General features: G+C 64.8%; 1 protein-coding gene across 17 annotated transcripts in view; it reads right to left on the reverse strand.

Annotated features, from left to right (window-relative positions):
- Window positions 1-241: 241 nt before the first annotated feature.
- KCNT1 (potassium sodium-activated channel subfamily T member 1) overlaps window positions 242-12,026 on the reverse strand; it is a 70,614-nt gene continuing 58,829 nt past the window's right edge. For 6 of the 17 annotated variants that reach the window (XM_042245481.2, XM_042245484.2, XM_042245479.2 and 3 more), the window contains 11 exons: window positions 11,854-11,925; window positions 11,614-11,748; window positions 11,402-11,513; window positions 7,970-8,071; window positions 7,518-7,601; window positions 7,149-7,274; window positions 6,928-6,948; window positions 5,901-6,225; window positions 4,468-4,530; window positions 1,329-1,413; window positions 242-1,195 (listed from right to left, as the gene is read on the reverse strand). In XM_042245481.2, the coding sequence (XP_042101415.2) occupies window positions 1,075-1,195; window positions 1,329-1,413; window positions 4,468-4,530; window positions 5,901-6,225; window positions 6,928-6,948; window positions 7,149-7,274; window positions 7,518-7,601; window positions 7,970-8,071; window positions 11,402-11,513; window positions 11,614-11,748; window positions 11,854-11,925 (1,246 nt within the window). In that variant the 3' untranslated portion in view covers window positions 242-1,074. The other 11 variants (XM_027966206.2, XM_027966201.3, XM_042245474.1 and 8 more) reach the window with 5 other exon arrangements.

The following is a 12,026-nucleotide window of genomic DNA, read 5'->3' on the forward strand; positions in this document are numbered from 1 at the left end:
TGGGGAGGCACACAGACCTGTCCCCAGGCTCGGCCCGGAACCCCTGCATGGGGGAGTGCACAGGGGACCCCTGCTCTGGCTGACTTGCTTCCTGCTTTTGGGGAGGACCTGGGCCAGCCACATTTCCTTGGGTTGGGGGCTTTCCTGTGGGGTCCCAGGGGTTGTTCCTAACCCTTAGGCGGCTGGGGCAGACCCAGGCCCAGAGCATGCAACCATGGAGAGAATGCCTCACGAGGGGACCTCCTGTCTGCAGAGCGCATCCATTTAATGGAAGTTTCCAGCACTGAGCGTGCAAACCTGTCAGCAACAGTCACAAAAGAACTGAGGTGATGCCCAGAGTCCCTCCCTTGATAAGGAGAAGTCCCTGTCCTGGAGACGTGGGCTGGCAGCCCAGTGGCCACGTTGTGCTTCAGATTTCTTGTTTAAAAGGGCGTCAGATGGTGCAGCTGCAAAAGTTCAGCGTAAAAATAGAGGAAAAGGCAGTTGTCCAAGTCTCTTCCACAAAGTCATGGGCTGCAGGATCCCCAGGGCGCGACAGGGCCCCCCTGACGCTTCTCCAGAGCCCGTCCTGCTGCGGCCAGGGGCTTGGCCAAGCTGAAGACCCTCTTGCCTTCCATTTCCTTCTCAAATGAGCGCACAGGGGAGGGACTTGGGCGAGAAGGGCGACCTCCCACCCCATGGCTTGGCCAAGAGCCACAAGCTAGACTGGTCCACGACTGAGGAAACATGGCGAGTTCGGGCTGCAGCGTCCCTCTCCTGTCGTGGTGTGAGCCCCTGGCCCGGGCACCTGTCTGATCCACCCCAGCCCGTGGTCCAGCCCGGCTCCTCTCCCTCCGCCGTGGCCAGATCCGGTCACGAGTTGCGGTGCATTTGTGCAAAGGATCAGGGTTGTACAGATTCATAAAAACAGGTTAAAAAGGCTTCCCGCCAGCATCCGGCGGTGCCCAGGGCAGCCCCAGCCCTCACCCAGCTAAGGTCCGCTCCCTCTGGCCCAATCCCGGGAGCATCTCGGGGTTGGGCGCCAGGCAGGACCCCGTGCTCACACATCACGGGCTTGCGGACTCCGCAAGGCGATCAGAGCTGTGTCTCGTCCCGCGTCTCGGGGTTGCAGGAGGCCAGCTTGTTGCTGCAGCTGCTCTTCCGGCTCTGAGAGCTGCTGGCCACGTGGGCCAAGGGGTCGGAGCGGATGAGATACCTGTGGGAAGGGTGGAGGGCGCTGGCATCACGCTTTGCCCAGGAGGCCAGGCTGGACGCCCATGTGGGTGCCCAGCGCCAGTCCACGTGGTGAAGGGCAGCGGTCTACACTTGCTTGAGGATGCGGTACTTACACGATGTCGTTGGGCTCCAGCCGTGTGTCAGGCGGGGGGTTGATGAGCACATAGGAGAGGGTGTTCTGGTGGTCATTCATCTCGTCTGCGGAGGAGACAGGGCCCAGCGGGCGGTCACCCCTCAGCCCCTGCCCATCTCTGCTCCGCCGGGGCCCGAGGAGCTGGCAGCTCCAGTCAGCTGCAGAATCCTCCTGGCTGTAGGGCCGTCCTGCCCGAGCCCCGTCCTGGGGAACCCAGCCTGGCCAGTCCTCCGACCCACGTGGGCCTCAGCCCAGCACTGCACGGGCCAGGGGCAGCCACCACCCCTGCCCATCCCCGTAGCTTGTTGAGTCACCAGCGTCTTAGGAGGTGGTCACCCTGAGTGTGGAGCACACCTGTGCACACACCCAGCCCAGGCTCATTCGCCCCCCTCCAAGCACCCCTGCCCCGTGCAGGCCACCCCCAGTTCCCTCCTCAGCTGTCAACCTAGGGCCTGCCCTCTGTTTCCCAAGACCTGTCCAGCAGCATCAGCCCAGAGTCCAGCTGGCTCACCCTGCTGGAGGTCCCCTCAGGCACGCACGGGGCCAGGCCACTGCCCACCACTGATACAGCCAGTCCAGCGTCCAGCTCTTGGGGTGGCCCCAGGATGTGACCCGCTGGGGTGTGAACTGGTTCTAGAGAAACCCTGGTCACCGCATAGATGTCTCTTTGGCCAACTATGGGGTTGGGCTGGCCACTGTCCAGCAGTGACCCTGCGCTCAGTGAGTGGCAGGAGGTGGATGGCTCGTGGCCTCAGTTTACACATCTGGGGATGCCTAAAGGCACCTCCTGACCCAGGACTGGGCACTGGGGCGGACGGCCCTGGTTGAGGGGGGCGGTGGGTAGGGCCCTGGGTGACCTCTGCCCCGGCTCCTCCCACCTCCTTCTGTCTGCACCGGCCCCTCCCATCCTGGGAGGGCTCCCTGGCCATGGGGGTCAGGGACTCAGGGAAGGTGGGACAGCTGCTGGCGGGCCAGCAAGGGGTGCTGCGGCTCACTTCTCTGAACTGGCGAGTTCAGGGCCGAATCTGACTCTGGATTCGGGACCCCCACGGCAGCAGGTGGAGCCCAGCATGCTTCAGGGGACAGCTGGGGTGGGGGTGCAGGCCGAACGGGGGGCGGGGCTCACAGACATCACCTGGTCCAGGCTCGTGTCCCCGCCCAGAAAGGGGACGGCCTGACCCCCACCCCTCCCACCGTGTGGGGTCACCGGTGGGCTTGGCTCACAGAGGCGGCGCATGTCCATGGAGGGCAGCAAAGAGCAGGGCTGGGGCAGCGGAGGTGCGGGCAGGAGTGGAAGGCTTTGGTGGACCCTGTACCCCTGAGCACAGCCACCAAGAACAAGGAAAACAGAGAGGCTGACAAGGGACAGGGTCACCTGTCCATCTAACCCAGGGGCGGGGCTGCAGAGGGTGGGCATGGCCCCTGCCTCACTGGACCCGCCCCACCCAGCATGGCCCCTGCTTCTACCCTGCAGGCTGGCGGGCGGGCTATGGGGCGTCCCAGCCCAAGCTGGGCCCAGCTTTGTGCTTCTGGGGGTGCTGGGCTGAGAGGTGGTGGGGGGAGGCACATGGGGTCCAGCTGTAGCGCCCGGGGACTGGGTGACCCACGAGGCCCTGACCCTGACTTCCCAGAAGGGGCGGCCTCATTGCACCTGCTGTGCTCCAAGGGAGGGCCTGGTGTGGGGCTGGGGGCTGGCCCATGACCAAAGGCAGAGCTCCCCTGCCTCCGCACCTGGCATTCCGGCCTCCGTGGGGGCTCCTCCCTGGATCCGCAGACCAGTCTCTCGACAACCCCTCTGGAGCCCCTGCCCCAGAACTGTGAACTGGGGGCAACTGAAGCCCTCCCCCAAGGGGTGACTGTGTGCAAGGGGCTGTCTCGACATGTCACGGCTGGGGGCGTCTCCTCTCTCATTTGCACCCAGCTGGGGGGTGCTTTGTGGTGGCATTCCCCTGGAGGACCACCCTGAAGCCCCCTGGGACCAGCCTCTCCTCTGGTTTTAGGTCCTGGCCCAGGCCCCTCTCGATGTCCACACACCAGGGGCAGGGGCTCAGTAAACAACACGCAGTGACCCTGTTGCGGGGTCACTGTTGCAGCCACCCTGCCTGCGAGCCTTGGCAAGAAGTAGGGGTGCAGCCGGCCACAGGGAGGTGGCAACCCAGCCCTGCTGCTTGGGGGCAGCCCCAGGCTCGGACTCGCGCTGGCCTAGTGGGGAGTCTGCTGTGAACACGGTCGTGGGTGCAAGTGAGGAAAAACGCAGGGACCCGGGGCGGGTGGTAGGGTGCAGTCAGGGCTCTGCCTCCCGGGCCGCCCCACAGCTCCCCCGCAGTGCACCCCAGAGCTTCTCAATCCTAGGTCTTGTCAGCCCCGGCCATCCTCAGAAACCGGCCCGCCTGAGCTAACCCCCACCTGGGCTCAGGAGGCCTGCACAGCTCTGAGCCTGGGGAGCCCCCAGGTAAAGAAAGGGTCCCAGCAGTGAGGTCTGGGGCCTGGACTCTGACTCCTGTTGGGGTCGTGGGGCAGTTCTGGGGACTGCGGGGTGTCTTCTTGCAAGATACAGGGGCCCAAGCAGCACCTGAGTGCCTGGATGAAAATGTGGTACAATCAGACTTTGTCTCAACTGAAGAGGCCCCCATCTCATGAAGCCCCAGCTGGGGAGTGGAGGTCAACCGTCCACCTGGCTTGGGTGGCCCTCAAAGGCACAGGGTGCTGCAGACCCCAAGGCCCCAGGCACCAGCTCAGGTCTCACTGTGCTCCGCCACACTGGGGGCACGGGCACCCTGGCCTGGGGTGCTCCATGCCAGTGCTTCTCAAGAGCTGGGTGGGCTCCCAGGGGCCGGCCGGTGGCTGCCTGCGTGTCCAGAGCAGGGCTTATCTCAGACAGCTAAGTGGGCAGAAGGGCTGGGGCGCAGGGGGCCGTGCTGAAGGCAGCAGTCAATGGGGAGAAAGTTAGGGTCCCTGCAGTGGGGCAGCCTGGGAGCCATGGGGCCCTGCCTGCAGGGCCCCTCTCTCGTGTCTCGCCCTGTCTGCCTGCCTGGCCAGGGCGGGCGGCCACCGGGTGGACCGTCAGGAAGGGTTGGCACGCCCCCTATGCCAGACTCTGGCCTCCGGAGCAGAATTACCTTGCAAATATCCCAGGTTTACCCGATTCATGACATCACTGGCTGTTAAATTTGCTACATCCTCTACGGAACACACAGGAAGAGGGACAGACAGAAACAGAGAGAGAGACTGAGGTCAGCAAGCAGCGTGGAGGAAGCGTCTGGCAGAGCGGGGATGGGAGGTGCACGCAGGCCACAGGCGGCCTGTCTGTCCCAGACGAGAAGTCAGCTCTTTGTCTGCCAAGCTCTGGTGGGGGCGCGTGGGGGGCGGGGAGGCCCAGGGGAGCCCCGAGGGGCAGGGGCCTGCTCTGGGGCTCAGCTGGGCTGGAGTGTCTACCTGCCAGGGTGTGACATGGGGCCTTGAAACGGGACCCCCCACTGGGAGCCTGAGCAACCAGCACACCACCCAGGACGGGGTGACAGCACGTGCCCGGGGAAAGGGCACAGAGTGGACAAGTATGCCGTGCAGCAGGGGCGTGGCCGGGAGGGGCTAGGCGGCACTCTTGGCTGGTGATCTCCTTGCGCCTGGCATATAGCCAGACCCAAGAGACACTTGGGTGGCTCTGGGTGAAGCCCGAAGCCGCTTGGTCCCACTTGGAGGGGCTTGAGGGCCCCTGACCCAGGAGGTGAGCAGCAGGTGGCGGGGTAGGGGAGTGGGTGCCCAGAAAAATATAGCCAGGCCCGGGGTGGGGTGTGGGGCAGAGTCCCCCAGAGACGGAGCCTAGCGGAGGTCAGAGCCTCCACCCAGCCTGGGGTGTGGATGAGGCCAGGTTGTGGTGGAGGGGTGGCGGGCTTGGGCCCCTTTCAGCCCCATCAACAGAGGCAGCATCTCTGGAGTGAGGGAGGGGCCGGCCAGTCCCCTCAGGCCCGGCCGGGGACCCCAGCCCCGTTCACGGTCAGAGTCACAAACTTTTCCCTGAATCAAGCTACGGAGAAAATCTGCCGACGACGACAAACGCCCTGGTGGCGCCGCCCTGAAGTCGCGGGAATGGGGTGGTCTTGCCCCAGGAGCAGTGGAGGTCCTGATGCTGGGCCCCTGACCTGCCCCGCCCCTATCCCGCACGAGCTCCGGCTGCAGGGAGGGTCCAGGAGGGGTGGCCAGGGCTCTGGGGTGTCCCCGCCATGCCCCTGTTCCTATTCTCAGGGGAACAAGGTGGGGTCCTGCGTTCCTGATCCCGGCAGGACCGGCTGGAGGTGGTCAATCTGCCCCCTGGCTGAGGCCAGTGCCTTTGGCTTTCAGGGAGCCTAGCAAGGCTACCCCCACCCACAGCCGCCTCCTCCAGGACGGCTGCCTACTGGCTCAGGCAATAGGCATCTTTTTTCCTACAGATGTGGAAACGGAGGCCCCAGAGCAGAGGGTGAATGAACCCTTCCTTGCGGGGCTTGGCGCTGGATCTAGGGGAGCCCCCCTCCCCACATGGGCCAGGAGAGCAGACAGACGCCCTGCCCCTTACCGTAGCCAGTGGTGGGCAGCCCCAGGTGCTTCATGCGGTTCTTGACCAACTCTGAGAGCTCCTGCCGCTCCGAGCGCCGGTACAGGCTGAGCCGCTGTTGACTGATCCACTCGGCTGCCGCCTTCCCCGTGTGCCGGGAGCCCTTGCGGCTCAGCCTCCGCGCCCACGGGAGGCTCTTGCGCCGCAGGAGCGGGTGCTCGGCTGGGTCGCTGCCCACCATGTGCCGGCCATGGGTGCTGCCGCCGCCCGTGCCCGCCCGCACGCCCCAGGGCCCCTTTGTCTCCCGAGTGTCCTCGCAGTCCTCCACGCTCACCGAGACCTGGGACTGGCCGGGGAGGAGGGGTGAGGCCTGGGAGGGGAAGGGTGTCCGGGGACAGGGGTCGGGGGGGGGGTACAGGGAAGAGGAACGGGTGCTGGGCAGAGGACCATGGGGACCCACGGAGCAGCTGGGGCAATGGGGAGGACAGTCACAGTTCCAGGGGTACCCCAGGCCCTTCTTCTCTCAGGTAGAAGTCCCTTCCTCTCCCCAAACTCTGGCTCAGGCCCGTCCCTGACCTGCTGGTGAGAGGTGGGCCTCCCTTCACCTCTCTGGGGTTGCGTGTTCTGACTTTACCACAGTAGGGTGGTGGGGGAACACCCCCCTCTAGGAGACTCAGTTTCCTCACCTCTGGGGCAGGAGAACAGGGGCAGCCCGATGGTGGGCTGGGATGCGCACAGCCTTGCAAGGCTTGGTGGGTGACCTGGGGGCCTGGGGGGTGTGCAAGTGGGGACAGATGGGGGGAGGAAGGGGTACCTGCCAGGATGGGGGCCGTGCCCTGAGGGGCAGACAGCCTGGGGGCAGGGGGTGCCTGGGCTTCCCACCCTGGCCTCAGTTTCCCCATCTGCAGGGGGGAGGAGAGTGATGCTGAGTCCTCTCTGAGCTGCATTTTCGCCGTTGCCACCTGGGAACTTGCTTCCTGACCACCCCCACCCCCGGGCGGGGGGGCTGGGCTCAGGCACTCTTTGTGGGCTTGAAAGGACCACTCACCTGGGCCCTGAGGTCATGGGGCTGCAAAGGAAACCAGAGCCTCCTGGGTGCCTGTGGCGCTACTGCCCTGACCCCCGAGGCTGTCTGAGCCCCCCCGTGGGCTCACAACTCGCGGGGGCCCCTCGGTGCTCTCCCCTCCCCTAAAGCCGCCCAAGGAACCACGGGGGTGCCTGTGAACCTGACCCCCAAAGGGCCCAGATCCCCAGGCCTCTGCCCCGCACCTCGGTGGAGAAGACGTGGCTCTGGGTCCTGTAGATGCCAATGGGGATCTCGGCGCTGGAGGAGCACAGCTTCTGGAAGAGGCGCCCGTAGGTGCGGATCCACAGGTCGTCCTCTGAGATCTTCATCTGCAACGCAGAGCCTGGGCTGGGCCGGCCTCGGGCCGCAGAGGCGGCGCTTGCCTCCCCGGCAGGGCGAGGCTGCCCGGCCCGGCCCGCCACAAGCCCCGCCCCTCCACCCGCCCAGGCCCCACCCACCCCGCCCACGCCCCTCTGGCCCCGCCCCGCCCCCTCCGGCCCCGCCCCGCCCCCTCCGGCCCCGCCCCACCCCCTCCGGGCCCCGCCCCGCCCCCCTCCAGCCCAGGCACTTACAGCACAGAGGTAGCCAGAGCCTGGCGTGGTGTCCAAGCCCAGCAGCAGCCTGGTGATGGGGATCATGTAGTCCTTCACGAAGGACTGGAGGAGAAGGGCCGCAGTGAGGCCGGCGTCGTGGACAGGTCCACACCCGCTGGCGGGACATGCCCGCCGGGCACCCACAGTGTCCCCTGCACAGTGTGCCAGCAGACGGAGCCAGGAGGCCTTTCCTGGCCTTGGTAGCTCGCTTGGTCACGCGCCTTAGGTCAGAAGGGATCAGAAACCCAAAGGCTGCTGGGGTGACCCTAGGCCAGCACCCTCCTGGGAGGAAAGGATGGTGACGCTCAGGGGTGAACCCCTGTGGCTCCCGGTCAGGGACGGGGCCCAGAGCCACTCAGTCCCACTGGGTCTCCTGGGGACCCAGGATGGACGTGGCCCAGGACCGGATGTCAGCCAAGCCCCGGGCTGACCTGATACAGCAGTGTGTCCAGCATGCTGATGCTGAAGACGCGGCCGGCGGCGAAGGGCAGGCGGAACATGAAGGCCAGGTTGGAGCCGTTCTCACGTTCCCTCTGCAAGACAGGGGGGCTCAGACGGGCTGGTGCCCGCGGCCACAGCCGCACAGGGCAGGCAGCCCAGGGTGTGTGCGCACGTGCACGTGTGTGGGGTGAGTGTATGAACACAGGCCAGCAGATGCCCCCACACAGAGGCCAAGCACCTGGCTCATGTCTGCCAGATACTGGGGGCTGGAGCCGGGAGTAAGGACTCAGGGCTCTGCTCGCGAGAGCCAGGGGCCCGTGCTGGGGTTAATGCCCGGCCGCTGCCACCCTGGGCCCTTGACTCTCATAGAAACTTGTCCTGGAGCTCGTGTCCTGTGAGTGAGGTGGTGAGGACAGCAAGGCGTGCGTGTGAGCAGCGACACGTGTGTCACAGCTCCTGCCTCCCCTGTGAGCACAGCGAGGCCCCACGTGGATTCCTCAGACCCGCAGCTCAGAACCACATGGTTCCTCTCTCACGGTATCAGACTTCGAGAGTCCAATCGGATATGTGGGGCTGGAGTCAGGTGTTGCAGGGCTCCCGCTGGTGACCTATGCCCCCTCGAACCCCGCCCGGACAGAAGACTCCTTTCCTGCATCTTTCCCATTTTCTAGAAGCCAACCATGGCCCTGGGCCCTACCTCCACGTCCAGGGCTGGCAGGCTGACCTCTGGCCTCCCTCTTGCGAGTACCCTGGTGATGGCATGGGGCCCCGGGGTGAACCAGGGCCTCCTCCATCTCAGTATCCTTCACAGAATCGTGTTCCCCACTCCGTGCTGGTTCTGGGACGTGAACTTTTTTGGTGCACGTCTCCACCGCATGAAGTCGGCCTACAGCTGAGGGGTGGCTCTGAGCTCAGGAAGCCATCCTTCCCTCTGGACCAGGACACACTCCACACAGACAGAAGGTGGGACGCAGGAGCCCTCCCGGGGCCTTTTCCTGGAGCTGCTTCCTGCTGTGGCAGCTTCCTCCTGCAAACTCTGGCGGCCGGCAGGGCAGACAAACACTGGGGCAGCGGGCCTCACCTCTGTCCCTCCCTAGCAGCAGGGAGCCCAAGGGCGTGCTGGCACGTGGGTGTCCAAGCGGGTAACAGTGTGTCAGTTCTGAGCGGCATTTTGCCGTCCCGGAAGAACGAATCACGGACAAGCCCTGGAATCCAACCCACGTGGCCTGCTGACTCCAGGCTGCACACTCCCGTTGCACGCTATGAGGACAAACGGGGAGACTCCCAAGATCATTAACGCTGTCGGTTTCCCTTCACTAAGAACAGTGAACGGATTGAGAAGAAAAGACCGAGGGCTGGTCCAGGGAGACCGTAGACGAAGGAAGGCTCGAGACCGGGGACGAAGGAAGGCTTGATGTCTCAGTGGCTTCATGCTGCCTGTTCTGCAGTGGCCATGGAGGGGCTGGAGGCTGTAGCCCAAGCTCCAAGGTCACAGGTCACAGCGAGACATGGGACGAGCCCTTCTGAGAGCCACGTGGCTGGAGGGAGCAGGACTGAATGGGCAGGCTGGGCCCTAGTCGGCGTCACTGTCACAGGTGCCGAGGCTATTGAAACGATGATGCCACCAGGAACCTGAGTCTGGGGACGGGGTGGGCAGTGGCCCAGCCTCTGGGAGACCTTCCTGAGAACCTCCAGGGAGATGCAGCCGCTGCCCTCCATGCCTTTCTGAATCCTCCCCCCACCCCCACCCTAGTGCCACTTCGATCTCGGGGAAGCACGTTGATCTGAATGACAGAAGCATTTCCACTGTTTCTGCAGTTTCCGCTCACGAAATAGGACTTGCCTCATCCAGGCTGTACGTACAGCGTGATGCCATGTTCCCACCCCATCCTCTGTGGAATCTTCTGTGTGCAGAGGTCGGGGGAGGCACCAGCTCTGACCATCTCTCCAGAGGGGGTGGATCACGTGGCTCTGTGCCCCTCTGTTCTCAGCCCCCAGGCACTGCACATGCCTGGCCCTGCCCAGCATATCCATCAGCATGGCCTTCAACCCTGGGCTGCAGCATCCCCAGGTCACACGTGCTCACACTTGCTGACTTCTCTCCCCATCACAAAACCAGAGGACGAGGTGGGGAGTGGCCGACCCTGCCCCTGCCTCTCCCTGGAGGTGATGCTGCAGGGGAAGGTGGAAGGTGTGGTCAACTGGTGATGTCTGCCACAGAGGGCAGAGTAGGGGTGCACTTGTGGTGTCTGCTGTGGAAGGGCAGAGTCTGCTGACGGATCTATTTCAAGAACACTGGCTGAACAGGTAGGGGTGCAAGGCCCATGGGCAACTGGTGGCAAGTGAGGACCAGCGTCGGGATGTCAGCCTTGACCCCAGTTCTGTGCTGGTCATCCTGCCTGAACAGGGTCAGACTGGCCCAAGCACCTGGACACAGTCCCAGCCAGGGCTGCTTCCGATGCCCACAGTCCCAGTTTGAGCAGACGGAGGACCAGCTCACGGGCTGGTAGGAAGTGGCTCTGAGTGGGCTCCGACGGGCTGTTGTGTGGGGTGCATGCCAAGAGAGCCCTGAGGCCTCTGGCTACCAATCAAGGGGCTCTGGGGCCACCATGGGCCTCCTGGCAAAACGCACTTCCGTTGTCCACCTGGGTTCTGGGCAGGTGGAGCTTCCACGCTGCCCCTCTGTCTGCTTTTGGGGCCAGGCCTGGCCTGGTGTGGGGTCAGCCATGCAGATGCAAGCTGCCCCCCGACAAGGACCCCAGTCTGGGCTTGCAGGGAATGGTCACTGCCCCTGACTTCATTGGCCGGGTCTCCTCAATAGCAGCCCACCTGTTTCCTGGTCTCACCTGGGGCCACCTGAGCATGGCCTTGCCTCTCAGTGAAGGGCAGTGCTACACTGACCCAGACAGGGGGCTGGGAAGGGCCTGGGGTCCACGAACATGCCAGGACAGCACCGCCGGTCCCTGGAGGGTCCCCGTGCCCCCCAGGCACCTGCTGACCTGGCCTCTGAGCAACTGCGTGACCTGAGGCAACCACTCCCCGCTCTGGCCCCAGGGCCCTCATCTGTGCCAGGATGAACACATCCCTGCCGGTGTCTGACAGAACAGACACGGCTCTGACGCGGGTGTGGTGTCAGCGCTGGTGTCACTGGGCTAGTAATTTCTGGTATAACGAGCCACCTTGGCCACGCACAAGGCCGGGATGGACCTTGCCTTAGGCGGATGATGTGCCCTCCTGGCCGAGGACCCTAAAGTCTCTGGGCTGCACGCTCAAGAGCCTCACAATGGGGCTAGAACCCCGCCGGAGGAGGGCAGGCACCCATGCCCTCCAGGCCGGGTGCAGGTCCTCAGCTGGGCAGAGTCAGAAGGGGCAGTTCACGTGGGGGCAGAAGGGGAAGGGGTGGTTCGCGAGGGGCCACTCACCTTCTCCAGTTTGGAGAGAGCTAGAGAGTAGCTGTCCTTGGCGCGAAACTGCATGAACCGCATGTTGGACGGGTGGGTGAGCTCGGTCGTGATGCTGAGACTGGGGAAGAGCCTGGGGGGTGGGTGGGCCCGGTCATGGACGTGGGGAGGGGCTCTGGGTGGGGCCCCTGGCCACCGACGAGGGGGAGCTCAGGGAGGCCCAAGCGCCTCACCGGAACATTGTCTGCACGTTGACGATGGTCTTGGCGTCGGCCATGTAGTCCTCCTCGGCACTCATGGTGCTCTCCTTGTCCGCCACCACCAGATTGTCTGCATAGATGACGCCACACCGCAGCAGGCTGTCCAGGCTGTGGGGACACGCCCGTGGGTGCGGCTGCCCCCTGCTCGGCCCTGGGCACCCACCCGGGCGGAGGGCAGCGGGGCGGGGGTCCTCCTGCCAAGAGGCGCCTTACTTGTCCACGGAGCCCTCCATGTAGTACACCATGGGAAAGCAGCAGATGGCCTCCAGGAAGTGGTGGTCGGGCCTGCGGGCACAGCACGGCCTGAAGGCATCCAACCGGCTCCCCCACCCAACACCAGTTTTGACCTGGGCAGAGCAGGGGCCCCAGGACTGTGATCGCTTGGA

This window comes from Ovis aries, chromosome 3 (assembly GCF_016772045.2).
Source record: "Ovis aries strain OAR_USU_Benz2616 breed Rambouillet chromosome 3, ARS-UI_Ramb_v3.0, whole genome shotgun sequence".
Taxonomy (NCBI): Eukaryota; Metazoa; Chordata; class Mammalia; order Artiodactyla; family Bovidae; genus Ovis; species Ovis aries.